General features: G+C 53.3%; 1 protein-coding gene across 4 annotated transcripts in view; it reads right to left on the bottom strand.

The window, feature by feature from the left end:
- The window catches only part of SCUBE1 (signal peptide, CUB domain and EGF like domain containing 1), a 143,909-nt gene that overhangs the window by 54,676 nt on the left and 75,365 nt on the right, over positions 1–13,868 (bottom strand). For 2 of the 4 annotated variants that reach the window (XM_035265525.3, XM_035265541.3), the window contains exons 5-7: positions 9,629–9,754; positions 5,217–5,333; positions 2,529–2,618 (exon numbers count right to left, since the gene is read on the bottom strand). In XM_035265525.3, the coding sequence (XP_035121416.2) occupies positions 2,529–2,618; positions 5,217–5,333; positions 9,629–9,754 (333 nt within the window). The remainder of the gene's footprint in view (positions 1–2,528; positions 2,619–5,216; positions 5,334–9,628; positions 9,755–13,868) is intronic. The other 2 variants (XM_035265531.3, XM_078350972.1) reach the window with 1 other exon arrangement.

Genomic DNA, 13,868 nt, shown 5'->3' with positions numbered 1-13,868 from the left:
GTCTCACTTTTCTCATCTGCTGCTGGCTCCTGCCTGTGCCTGCCCTACCCTTCTCCCCTCCCAGAACCCCAAACGGGGCTCAGGCTGCCCACAGGCCCAGGATCTACTGAGATGTACTCTCTCCCACAGCCCAAGAATCTCGCAGCATGAACAGATGAGGATGACTCAGGTCTGAGCCCTCACCAGCTAGCTTGCTCTCCCCACCTAGGGCCTGGCTCTGAGTGTGATGCCCCAGTGCGCCTGACCAGCATGGGGCAGGAGGGGAATTGTCACCTCCCTTACTCTCCGTACCTTGCCTCTGTTAATACAGCATGGGAGTGGCCACACCTTGTCGGGAGCTACCAGTTAGGGCCTGAAGTCCAGAAGGATCCTGTATCTTCACTCCACAGGCTGTTCTTAGAGGAGACAGTGCTAAGAATGACCAGCTGTGAGAGAGGGCCTCACCTGTGCTCTAGACTCGAGGCCCCTGGACTGACCCTCCTCGGAAGCCTCAGTCTGGTTCCTCGTTCAGGTGTGAGGCCTTGGCTATTTGCTCTCCCTTTGGTTAATGCTAGAGGGAGACTGGAGGAGGAAAAGGCTCTTCTGTCTGGGGCAGGACAAGCTCTAAGGCGTGGTATGGGGGATTGTGATAATCACAGAGGTGGGGGTGCAGGGGAGGGTCCCCACCCTGTTATGTCCCTTCAGGCTGTCCCCCCAAACCCAGGCTGGGGCTTCCTGCATCCTCAGGGCCTCCCTCACCTCCCCCTGCTCCAGGTACTGGCTCTGGGCCTTTATCCATTGACTCTCATTATTGAATGCAAGCACAGAGGGCCTTCTCCCCACCTCTGCACCACCCATTTATGTGATGCCAACTCAGCGTGGCCCTCTTCCCCCATCCATCCTCTTCCTGGGAAGGTCAAGGGGTAGCTGAGGGACCACCAAGCTCCTGGTCCTGCCTGGATTTGGAGCTCTGGCCTCAGACGATATGCCAACTTCTAGTAAGTGAGGCTGAGGGTCCTGGGCCCTCTGAGACCTGAGAGTGGCCTCAGAACACTGACAACTCTGGGGATCCCTCCACCTGCTTCCAGCCACCTTTCCAGAAAGTCCATAGCACTGAGTCATGCCTGCCCGGAGGGCAGTGGTCATACTTGCTGGCTAGGGGTGAGGTTGGAGGCTCAAAGCCGACCCAAGCTGCCATCGCCAGCTCTTCCCAAGTCAACAAAACAGACCTGCCCAGAGAATCTGCAGAACTAGCTTCCAGCCTGAGCTTGCCCTGTCTGCCTGTGTGACCAGAGGTGAAGGCTCTGACCTCTCTGGCCCTTACTCTTCTCATCTGAAAGGAGGGCCACTCCTGTCCTATCTAGCATGATCTTAGGGCTCACAGAGCATCATCAACCAGACCCTCAATCTCCTCGAAGCCCCTAATGAGTGTGTGGGCCTGAAACCTTCACAGCAGCACACAAGGCCATATCCCTTGTGGCCCCCGGACCCCCTCCTGCTTCCTCTCTAGATGCTTGGTCCTCCTGAGGTCCACATGAGGGCCAGGAAACAAAGCTCCCACTCTAGGACCTTCAGGCTCTGACCTCCACTTGGCCCCGCAGCCTTGATGCCTGAAACAGCTCACACGGTCAGGACCTCTGGGTCCTGCAGGGCAGGCCTTCAGGGCAATGTGTGACCTTGGGCAAGCCAGGGCACTCCAGTGAGCCTCAGTCTCTCCCTCAGAGAAATGGAGACGGCACCACCTGACCCCATGGCTGCAAAAGCTGGTGTGAGCTGAGAGCCATAAAGAAGGTCATGAGAACCCCAGGTGACCACAGCTATGCTCAGGAGGTCCTGGGCAGGTGGTACAACCTAGAGGCCAGTAGAGCAGTGAACTGACTGATGGAGAGAGAAGAACGAATGAATGAGGAAGTCTGCTTTCCACTGTGCACACTGAGCTCTGTCCAAAAGCAGTGATTTCTCCTCTTTCTTTTTCTCCTCACACGGGTCCCTGATCAGCCCTGCCAGCAGGTCTCCCAAGACACCCTCCCTGAGCTGGTAGCTTCCCTCCCAGGAGAGGAGATGCATAATGACTCTACTGCCCAGACCCATCTACCCAAATGCCCTCTTTTGCAGCTGAGTCTGATCCTGCTGCTTTGCTGATCCTGGGGATCCTAACTGCGAATGTGGGTGTTTACTGCAAGTGGGGGAGCTTTTCAATGTGAAAAGACGTTTTCATTACGGCACTCGTCTCCTTACACGCACAGGCCAGAGGATAATAGCCCTGGGTTCTTTAATACAAACACATAGACAAACAGAACAAACGTGTTTGATGGAGGGTAAACACTTTAAAAAGGAAAAAGTGAGTTCACACCTGGAGTGGAGCCCCCCACACTCACACAGCACGCAGGATGGCACACACGTGGGCACTCCCCGCAACAGACATATGCCCCCACACGCACACGCCACACCCACACACGCCCATATCCACATGCCAGCGCACGCCCGAGACACACGTGCACACACGCACAAGTGCAAGAACGACAAAGGAAGTGGAAGAAAAGTGTTACCCATGAGTAGCCGCCGTTTCACCCGCTTGTCCACATCAGCTACTGACGTGGCATTGAACTGAGAGCGCTCAATTGCAGCCTCATCCTTCTCTAAAACACAAGTAAGGGACAAACACGGAGCCAGTGGTTAATGACAGCCCACTTCCCGCGGCCCAAGACAGTCAGCCTCTTGGCGTGGTGCACAGAGCCAACACAGCACGCCGGCCAGCTCGGCATCCTCGCCAAGGGGCTAATCCCAGGAACCTCCAAGGTGGGGGTGTTCAGGGCAAAGCAGAGAGGCGGCGGGGGTGGGGGGACGTGCAGGAAAGGAGGGATGATCACAAAGTGACCTGGGACATAGCACAGACTCAGGGCCCACAGGCAAGCACACAGAGGAGGAGGCTGAGGTTAGGGCAGACAGGACCTGTCTGCAGAGAGCCATAGAGGCAGAAAGCACACTGTGGTGCTTCATGGAGACACAAGCGATTACGGACCCCTGTGGCTCAGGCTGGAGAAGCAGGCATAGGACAAGGCACAGGACAGGGGACAGGGCCACAAGGTCCGGTGATGGATGCACCCTGAGGCAGCAGAGGCTCTGTCACAGGGACATGAAGCTGTGTCAACAGTCATGCAAAATTAAGAACGAAATAGACACACATACACACACATACACACAATGAATCCAATAGAATAGACAGAAAAACCACGGGATCGATTTGGGCAGCGCTGGTTGCCTGCTTGTCTATAGAGGACTAGGGCTAAACATTCAAGTGCTCAACAAGGGGATGCAAAGAGGGAACACTGATTTTAGGAGCGTGCGGGGGAGAAGCTGCCCAGGGCGGGCCAGGGAGCATCCTGGCTATGCCACGAGGCTTCTGGTGGAGGAGCAGGTGAGGTTAGCTGGGCTGACTTTCTTTGCTCAGAGGGAAACGTGTGGAGACATTGGTTCCCAAGCGGGGACATGGATGAACAGTGGGCAAAGTCAGGCGAAAGGCATCTCTTCCTGAACAGGAGTGGAAGCAGCGGCAGCAGCAGCAGGGGCTGGGTAAGGAAGTTGATTTCTACCGAGACGGGAGGGAAGGTGGGGCTGGGGAAGTTACTTTGGAAAGGAGATCCAAGCAGGGGCCTTCACATGCAGTAGACATTGAAAAATAAAAAAGCGAAAGGATGATTCAGGTGGACAAGACAAGACGTGTTGGGTGTATCTGGCCCGGCAGCCGCTTGCACCTGCTCCAGCGGAGCTAACAAACCGTGCGGGAGACCTCTAGCAGACAAGACAGGAGGGAGGCTGGGGGACCCGGGAGAGCCCCAGGCCGGACAGTGGAGGGAGGGAGAGAGGCCGGAGGAGAGGAGGTTCTAGATGGGATCAGGCTGCAATAGAGACACTGGTCTGAGAGCGGGTTTGGCTTTTAGTTTTGGTTTTAATTGGTTGGTTGGTTTGGTTTGGCTTTTGGCTCTGAAAATAATTAATGAACGTCAGTTATCAGACAAGACAGGCAATCAGGGACCATCACCAGAAAAGCAGGAGCAATGAGATAAAAATGAAATAAAAAATGGTTGTCTGAAAGAAGAGACCACACAGAGGAAGGGAGAGCCACCGCAGGCAGCAGAACCCGTGATGACAGCCCCGGACTACAGAGGTAATAGCCTGGTGCCTGCCCGGGCCCCGCTCCCTGAGACTCGAGGGAGCAGGGTTCTGGGAGACAGGGCAGGGGCATGCCCTGGCCTCATGGGCTTCTGTTCGCTGACCAACCTTTTCCTGTCCCCTGAGACTCCATCGAGAAGTATCTTCCAGACTGACAGCAAGAAATCGGGCTTAAAAAAAAGCGAACTTGTGTTGGGTTTCTAAAGCGTGCCAACACAGGAAGGGTGGAACTCTGGGTGCCAGCTCTGAAATTCTACTCTTTCTCAGGTAAAAAATGTGCCATTGTTTTTAGGTGGGAGAAAAAAAACCTACTAGTGATTATGGTATGAAATAATCACAAATATTCAATCTTCCCCTTGGAAAGAGGGACCAGGAGGAAGGAGGTGGCAGAGACTCAGATCAAGACTCCATGTGACAGGTGAGGAGATGGCCGGGCAGCGCTGAGAAGAGCGGACTTTGGGTGGGGGAGGAAGGCCAGCAGGGGCCCGGCAGCTCGAGAGACCAGCAGTTAAAACACCATACCCACGCGGGCCCGCACTGCCCATCTCTCCTGGAGTTTAGACAACGACCACTCAAAGCGAAGTTCTGAGGAAACCTCTTGGTTTTCCAGCCATGGGCGGCTCCCATGACTACTGTGGCTGTGTGCAGTTACCTGAATCTGGCTGTCTTCCGTATGAGGGGAGGAAACACCTGTGCTTCTGGAGCAGAGGCTCTTAGAGGTGTGTACACCTTCCTTCTCCCTGAAACCCCCTGCCCGGGCCACCCCTCACTTCCAGGATGAGGACATGCAGAAATTCTGCTGCTAGGGAGCCTGCATTGGGCATTGCCAGGGAACATGAAGCAGAGGAGCCTGGTCCTGGGGGGCTGCAGGCCCCAGAGAAGCCTCCCCAGAAAGCTTCCCCAGGGGCGCCAGCCATCCCCACCATGGCCCCGGGCTTGCCTTTCCTTGTTTCCCTGAAGCTTCCTTTCCAGGGATCCCAGATGTGGCACGGTGCTGGCCCTGCTGGTGCAGACAGGGTGGGTGGGGGGTGCAAGGGTGCTGTGCAGCAGGGGTGCCTACTTACCGATGCACGTGCGACCGTCTGAGTGGAGGGCGTACTTCTGGTGGCAACCACACATGGGGCCCGTGTCTGTGTCCTCACAGCTGTGCTGGCAGCCTCCGTTTCCATAGTTACAGGTTACTAGTTAGGCCCAAAGTGTACACACGTGTGTATAAACAGAACAACAAAAATGATTAGTTGTTGGTGTTGGCTATTTCCTTCAGGGTATGGGGAAACTGAGGCCTAAGGCCATCAGTGGGTAGTGTCATGAGGCTTGCGGGGCAACAGATGCCCATCTCCCTGCACTTGGGCCCCTCTAGAATCTTCTATGGAATCACTCACTCCCTGGAGCTGAACTGGGGTGGGACAGAGAATGATCTGGACTCTGATCAGAGCCAGCACAAAGCTGATGTGCTCAGGTGGTGGTAGATGAAGACAGCTTCATCCTTCCCAGGCTGCAGGACACTTTACAGCTGCCTGTCTCGATGGGGCAAATGTCTGTCAATGCCAGGACATACTTGTCAAGCTGTCGGGGGGGAGGGAGATGGCGGCCCGTGGTTCCAGGTGACCCTCATTTCCTTAGTTCTTGCAGAGGCTTTCTTTCCTCTGCCTGTTTTGGGGTGTGTGGATGTCTCCTTGGACGTCCGTCCTCTCAGAGCCCCAGGGGCCACCTCAAACCCTCTCCCCTGAAAGCCCTAATCCTCCTGGAGCTCGACAATGTTGGAACAGACAGACTCATGCCAATTAATGCCATCTGGGGTACAGTTTTGGAAACGGCCGAAATAATAACAATGTGACATTGCTTTCAGTGCCTGTGGCCAAGACCAACAAGCTGGGTTGGCTGAAAAGGGACAGAAAAGGAGTCTGAAGGCGGAAAAATTACCCATTCAAGTTCATTTAAACACACGGCCCATTTCCAGGGTGAGCGGGATCGCTAGAGGGGAGCAGTGACTCCAGTGCTCCCCAGGGGGTGTAGGGCGCCCCTGCCTTGTGATGCTGGCGAGACAGCTGCAAGGCCATCACCCGAACGCAAATGTGCACCAGGGCCTCAGCACGGGCCGTGTTCCTAGATACTTAACCATCCATCTAAGCTCCACTCTTTATTTGGTAAAACCCTAATGACCAAATATGCAAAAATAACCTCACACCAACTATGGTTAGAGGGGACAAAAATCTCCAATTCTGAGAGATTGAATGAATTATGTTCTGTCAGGTTGACCCATGAGCACGCCGGTGCCAAAGGGAGGTCATTTGGTGGCAACCTCCACAGAAGTATCTCAGACGTTTCAGAACTGACTTCTGCTGCTGCGCTTCTCCACACTCCTCCTTTCACAGACAATGATGCGGCGCCTTCCTGTCCTCTGATGGTGGCGCCTCAGCCTTGGACACATGCTACCTTCACAGCAAGTGAGGAGGATGTCCAGAAAACGGCTTGATGGGGACAGGTGTCAGTGCCTCAGATGCTGCGCTCAGCCAGGGGCTCTAAGGGGCTGCTCCCTCTTCCACAGGGAGCTGAGGATCATCCAGAGGAGGGAGCAGACTTCTACGGTGAAATTTCAGGAACCTGAAAAATGCTTCCAGAAACACAACTGGGTTTCAAGCACAAAATCTTCTAGCCCCTTCTCCTCAGGAGTGACTCTTCTTCAGTGTGGAGGTGGCACCCTGGATGGGAGCTTGGCTTTCATCTCTCAATAGCTCGTCTCAATGGCCAGGAGGGAACCCAGGGAAGCCAGGGGTTCTGGGAGGCTGCGGCTCTACACAGATGTCAGGTGATGGGAAGAGACCCAGGTGGAGCCCACTTTGGGCTGGATGTCGTGTGTCTTTTTAGGACCCAGGAGATTCCTCTTTCAGAGTGGGCAGGGGTGCAGCTGAGGAGAAGGCAGGCCTTCTTGAGCTCCAGGCTCCTGGAGACAGGCTGTGCCCTAAAAGTGACTCTAATGAGGACAGAGGCCTGTCTGAGGCAACTCGAGGGAGGTCCAGGCTCAGGGGATTTGGTTTCCTACACACAGGCATTTGTGCGCCTCACAGACCCCCAAGGGTCGAGCAATCAAGTACCGGAGAACCTACGGCTTTTATGCAGAAACGTCTGAGCTCAAGCTCTGGTGAGATGGACAGAGGGCGGAGAAAACTTCTTCTGGCCTGGCCCTGGAGTAGGTCCTGGGCTCTGGATGGATGACAGCTTGGTTCAGAGCATTGCAGTCCTTTTGAGCTACAGAGGCTGGCTGGGTAAGCCAGGCCTCAGCCCCCAACCCAGCTTGAGATCTGGAATTTCTTGGAATGCAAGTGACTTCAAGAACAGAGTGAAAGCCTCCGAGCTAACTTCACACCAGCCTTGCCTTATTAACCTCACAGAAGCAGCCAAAGCTGGGCTGGCTGGGCATCTGCATGTGCAGGTCCTTCACGGGAGGCCTCAGGCCCCAGAAATCACATCAGGCTCTCCATACCTCGGTGACGTTCAGCCACCCATGGAGAGGGTGGGACTACAGTTTCTTAAGCCAGCACATATTCCAGGCAAGGGCAGAGCCCTTCCCTGGTGGGGGCAGCTGGGGTAAGGGTTGTAAGGGGTGGCGCAGCTGCTCACAGGGCCCTGCCTAGTCCCTGACCTTTCGCACCAGGCCAGCGCCCAGAAGATGCTCTCTGAGTAAAGTCCTCTTGGTAGTGCTTGTCTCAGATATACCATGGGATCAGGGAGCAAGCTGGCCCCAGCCAGGCCGCCTGCAGCCTCTCCCTACACTGGGCTCGGAGCCCGGTTCGAGCAGGTGCTCGGCCTGTCTTCTGACTGAGGGAAGGCACTGTCCTTCTGGCCAGGGCTACGCACAAGCCTGCCAACTCCATGTGTTCTTGACCTTGGCCTTTCTTGTAGGAAACTCAGATCACACAACAGCAGGGACTGGGAAAGCTGGAGTCAGCATCTTCTGTTCTGAGATGGCCGGGGCCAGAAGGCTTCTCTGCAGATAAAGGAATGCAACTGGTGTGGAGAGGGGCCCTGGCTGGAGCCCTGGGGCTGGAGGATGGCACTTCCAGTGGAGACTGCCGCTGTTTCATCCTGCCCTGGGTGACAGTATACAGGATTATCTTGGCTACCCCACAGGAAAGAGCCGCAAACACAGAGAACAGTGGCCCGCCTCCCGGACCATACCTTGGGCAGAAGGAGGCACCTCCACTTTGGAGAACGGACGAATCACATCTGGTGCATGTGGGTCCCCGGGGCCTTGGTGACTGTTCTAGGAGGACATGAGTCAGGAAAGTGTGGCCAGGCAACCGGAGGGGAGCTGATGACAATGGAGAGGATAAGGGACTGCAGGTGATGGACCAGCAAGGCCAGCTGTCTTCTCCACAGAATGATGGTGGAAGTCCATTTCGTTATGACGGCAGGCAGCCCAGTCTCTCATTTCCACAGCTGGGGTGGGGACCCCCTTCTCTACTGGGAGTTGGAACTGGACTTTGCCATAACATTTTTCTGTGTTAGAAAGTGGGCTTGAGATGAAGCACTTGTCTCCAGCCAGAGGTGGAAAGTGCTTCCAGCAGTCTTGTTTGGCTCTTTGTAAAAACAGGGCACATGTGACATCACTTTGGGTATCTATGGTGCCCTCATTTCCCACAAGGAGAAGCCCATCCTGCTGTCTCCCCACGTAGCCGTGGGCAGGATGCACTGGCTCCCAAGCTTCTGAGTTCAGCCGCTGTTCTACCTGGTTTCCTGGTTCCTACTCCTACTGGGGAATGGGTGACCCCGTGAAGAGGCTGGACTACGCGTGCACCCCGCAGGCAGACCACCAAGCAGATCCTGAAATGGCGTCTTTGGCCAGAGGCCTCCTTCAGCCCCGATCTCCTCTCCCAGGTATCATCACTGGCAGCCGGCCTTGCAGGGGTCATGCTGTGACTTCTGATCTTTATATTTTATTTTAGAGATGGGGTCTTGCTATGTAGTCCAAGCTGGACTCAAAGTTGGGCTGGAGTGATTCCCTGGCTTCTGCCTCCCAACCAGCTGGCACTAGAGATATGCAGAGTTCTGCTCTTTGGTCAGCGCAGCCCAGAACCGGACCCTTCAAAACCATCCTCTTTCCCTTCTTTCTACTGCTCATTACCAGGGGCTTCCCAGGCCCATCGGGAAACCTGGTCTTGTAGACCTCAGTGCCACGGCCCCACCATTCCCGCTGGAGAGCTCAGGCTCAGGGGCTGACGCAGACCCAGCCCAGCTCCTGAGGCTACACTGGTGTCATGGCGGTGTCATGCTTGCTGAGGAAAGCCCCCGAGCCTGAGGCTCACAACCCTTGTCCCTCATGCCCCCATCAGGCCCCTTCAGCAGGCCCTGCCCTCTCCACCCCATGGGGCTGGGGGCCCTCCCTAACCAATGTCCAGCAGGCTGGACAGACCCTCCAGAAAGCAATGGCGGGAGGCGCATGGGACGTCTGACCCATTTGTCTCCATCTACCTACGTGTGCAGTCCTTCTGGTTTTGGGCAAGGTCAAAGCCGGGCCTGCAGTCGCAGGCCACCCCACCTTTGGGCGTCTCCCGGCAGATGTGGGCACAGCCATGGTCTTTGTTCATGCAGTTCATACCCTCTGGGAAGAGAGACAGACAAGAGACGGGTTGGGGACCGGGCAGAGAGGGAGAGAGAAAATTTCAGGTGAAAAGAGATAGCCAATGAAATGTAACAAGCAAATGGGCTGTCACTGCACGTATCACGCACACACGTGCGTGTGGAGCAGCCAGCCACATGGATGTCCCTTAGGGAGGAACCAAGGGCAAGCTGCCTGGGTCCAGATTCATGCAGCACTGCAAATGGCACCTTGTGGCCACAGACACAAGCCTCTTCTCTAGGTCAGACTGCGGGACTGGAGGACTGCTTCTGTGTCAGGGTGGTTTGGTCCCCTCTCCTGAGCCACCCATGGTTCCAGCGTTCCTCCCACCCGCCCAGCAGACTGGATCTACCCTCTTGGTCTCCTGGAGTGGCTCAGACCCCCTTCTGTTGACCTCAGTTGATGTTTATCTTCCTGGTGATTTGTGAGGCGTTTCCAGAATTTATGAGGTCAGGGGTCAAGTGAGAGGTTGTAGGTCACAAGTCCATCAAGAGGCCAAAGCAGATGAAAGGGAAGAGCCTCTGTCTGCCAAGCCACCGGCTTTGTGACCTGCCTTCCACCTCCACCCGCAAAAAGCTCAGGCAGGAGTAAAGCCGGCAGTGAAAGCTGCAGACGGCGAACGCGAACGGGCGACCTCCTACCCCCGGGGACACACCAGCCTCTCCTTCCAGGGGAGGCCTGGCTCAGTCCCAACCCCGTCCACTTTAAATACGGTATGCAGCAACTCAGAATATATTTAAAAACACACACACCCTGCTAGTTGTAATAAAGATAAAAACATCTAACGTTAAAAATCTAACACACACATGGAAATGATGAAGCCTACATTTTGCCCAGCACCGTAACTCCTGGTTTCACCTGATTCTGTGACCCCTATTTCCTCACCTCGATTTTCTCACTGATCAATTGAATTGTTGGAATGACACAGACCAAGCAACCAAGCAACGAGTGAACACGGAAAGCGCTTTCATGCTGCGGCCCCTCACAGAAGCTGCAAGTTCACACCAGGAGGCCCTTTCCGCTGGCTCAACCCCAAAAGAGCATTGGCGCCCAAATCACACAGACAGCGGTGTGCGGCCAGCGCTTAACAACCGGTGGGGGGTGGAGGCTGTTTTGCAGTGTTTACCAATTTCTGTGGGATAAATACACCCGCCATGGCTAATTTCAAGGTACCAGGGATATGTGGCCGAGGGTAGAGCTGGGGATAAATGTGCACAGTTGGCTCTCATGAGCCAAGACAAGCCAGCCATAGCACGTCACTTTCTCAGAAAGGTGGCTGTAACAGCAGGCAGATATAGGTGTGCATCTGGCCTCCTTACTGGCTGTGGCCTCGGAGATAGCCGTGTCACTTTTCTGAGCCTCATCTTAGAATGGGCACGAACACTGTCTCATGGAGGAGGTGTGCAAATTAAATACAGCTACAGACAGGAAATGGCAGGTAACAGGAGACTAGGTCTGTGTGTGGGGGCGCCGGCTTCTGAGGCTGGTGCTTCTCCTGCAGGTCTGGAGACAGTGTGGCTCCTCCCTGCAGCCTGGCTGGACCAGGCGGCCCCTCCTGAGGGGCGGCTCTCAGTAGAGGAACCTTCTCAGCCTGTGGAGATGTAGTGCCATCTTCATCGGGCCATATGGGAGCCTCCTGCCCTGGCAAAGGTTTGGCCAGTGGCTGGTGGTCACCAAGCCATCTCTCTGAGCATTACTGATGTCTGTTGTCCATGGTGGACTGAGTCCAGGGTCGCCCCACTCACTCCCTGCTCATTTGGCTTCCATGGCTCCCTGCTGTTCCAGCTTCTCCCAGCCGCACATCCTCCACAGTTTGCCATCTTACAACACCCGCAGTGCAGCCCCCAAGGGTGCCCCATCTCCTCTTGCTGCTCCTTCCTCCTGGCCAAACACGCTCTCCTGTCTTCCATTAAGGAAATCCTAGGCCTGCCTCAAACTCCTCCAGTTCCACAAAGCCTCCTGCCTCCTGCCTTCCACTCCCCGCCTCCCCCATATGCTGCCACCGATGTTAACTTCCCAGGCTGTCCTGTGGCTGGCACCGGAGACAATGCTGTAAGCTGATCTGTGCTTTCTTCCTAAGCTGGGAAGAGCCCAGGGGCCCTTGCTTGGCTCAGGCTTATTATATATGATGAAGAAAGGGAGATTGAATTTCCATTCCCAGCCAAAGAATCACAATTTACAAGAAGCCTGCTAATCATCACTGACCATAAATTTGTCACCAGGGACCTGATAAATACCTGAACCCTGGGAAACGGAATATGAAGCTTTAGGGGCCATTCCGTCTTCTCCCTCATCATGGACTTGCCATCAAGTGATCTTTCTTGGGGAGAACGATCCAAGATGGCTGATCGCTAACATCTCAGGATTGCAGCTCCCAGTGAAAGTGCAGAGAATGAGAGGATGCCACACTTTCAGACAAATTTTTGTTGCTCACAGACCAGAAGATTCCCAGTGGAGGAGCCCCACGGGTCGCCAGCGTGACTCTTGTGGCAAGTGCAGCCATTTTGCCAGCACCTCGGCGTGGCAGCTCTTGGTGCAGAGTAAACGGGACTGGTTTCCCTTCTGACCAAGGTTTGGAGCTCCGGGAAGGCAGAGTCACCTATTACGGACTCAAGAAGGAAGCCAGACTGGAGATTCCTGGGCAGAAAAGCGCCATCAGTCTTAACGCCGCTGTTTTGGCTGGTTTGCTCATATTTCGGCCCTGGGAACTAACAACTTGGACGTCCACTCAGAGACCTAATTTGAAAGTTGGTAATTACAAAGACGGCAGGTGGATAAATTTACAATAATGGGGAGAAACCAGCGTAAAAGGCTGAGAATACTCAAAATCAGAATGCCTCTCTCTCTAAAGAGGATCACAGTTCCTCATCAACAAGGGAACAAGGCTTGATGGAGAACGAATGCATTACATTGACGGAATCAGGCTTCAGAAGGTGGATAATAAGAAACTTCTGTGAGTTAAAAGAACATGTTGTAGCCCAATGTAAAGAAACTAGGAACTTTGAAAAAAAGTTTGATGAAATCTTATTGAGAATAGACAACTTAGAGAGGAATATAAGTGAATTAATGGAACTGAAGAATACAATACAGGAACTCCGAGAAGTATGCACAGGTTTAAACACTTGAATTGTTCAAGCAGAAGAAAGGATATCAGAGGTCAAAGTTCAACTTAATGAAATAAAACAAGAAGACAAGAATAGAGAAAAAAGGATAAAAAGGAATGAGCAAAGTCTCCAAGAAATGTGGGACTATGTGAAAAGACCAAATTTACATTTGATAGGTGTACCTGAATGTGACGGAGAGAATGAATCCAAGCTGGAAAATACTCTTCAGGATATTATTCAGGAAAACTTTCCCAACCTAGCAAAGCAGGACAATATTCAACCCCAGGTAATACAGAGAACACCACAAAGATATTCCTCAAGAAGAGCAACCCCAAGGCACATAATCGTTAGATTCACCAGGGTTGAAACGAAGGAGAAAATACTAAGGGCAGCCAGAAAGAAAGGTCAGGTTACCCACAAAGGGAAGCCTATCAGACTCACAGCAGATCTCTCAGCAGAAACCCTACAAGCCAGAAGAGAGTGGGGGCCAATATTCAACATCCTTAAAGAACAGAACTTTCAGCCCAGAACTTCATATCCTGCCAAACTAAGCTTCAAAATTGAAGGAAAAATAAAATCTTTTATGAACAAGCAAATACTCAGAGATTTTATCACCACCAGGCCTGCTTTGCAAAAGCTTCTGAAAGAAGCATTACACATAGAAAGGAACAACCAGTATTAGCCTTCTAAAAATATACCAAAAAGTACAAATGGATAAAATAGCCAGTAACATCAAATAGCATTAACCCTAAATTTAAGTTGACTAAATCTCGCAATCAAAAGATACAGCCAAAACCTAACGGTATGCTACATCCAGACCCATTTCACATCCAAAGATACACAAAGACTCAAAACAAAGGGATGGAGAAAGGCTTACCAACCAAATGGAGAGCAAAAATAAATAAATAAATAAAAAGCAGGAGTTGCAATTCTTGCATCTGATAAAATAGATTTCAAAGCAACAAAGATATAGTGGTAAAAGGATCAATGCA

Source organism: Callithrix jacchus, chromosome 1 (assembly GCF_049354715.1).
Source record: "Callithrix jacchus isolate 240 chromosome 1, calJac240_pri, whole genome shotgun sequence".
Classification (NCBI taxonomy): Eukaryota; Metazoa; Chordata; class Mammalia; order Primates; family Cebidae; genus Callithrix; species Callithrix jacchus.
This window is presented reverse-complemented; position numbering and strand designations above follow the sequence as displayed.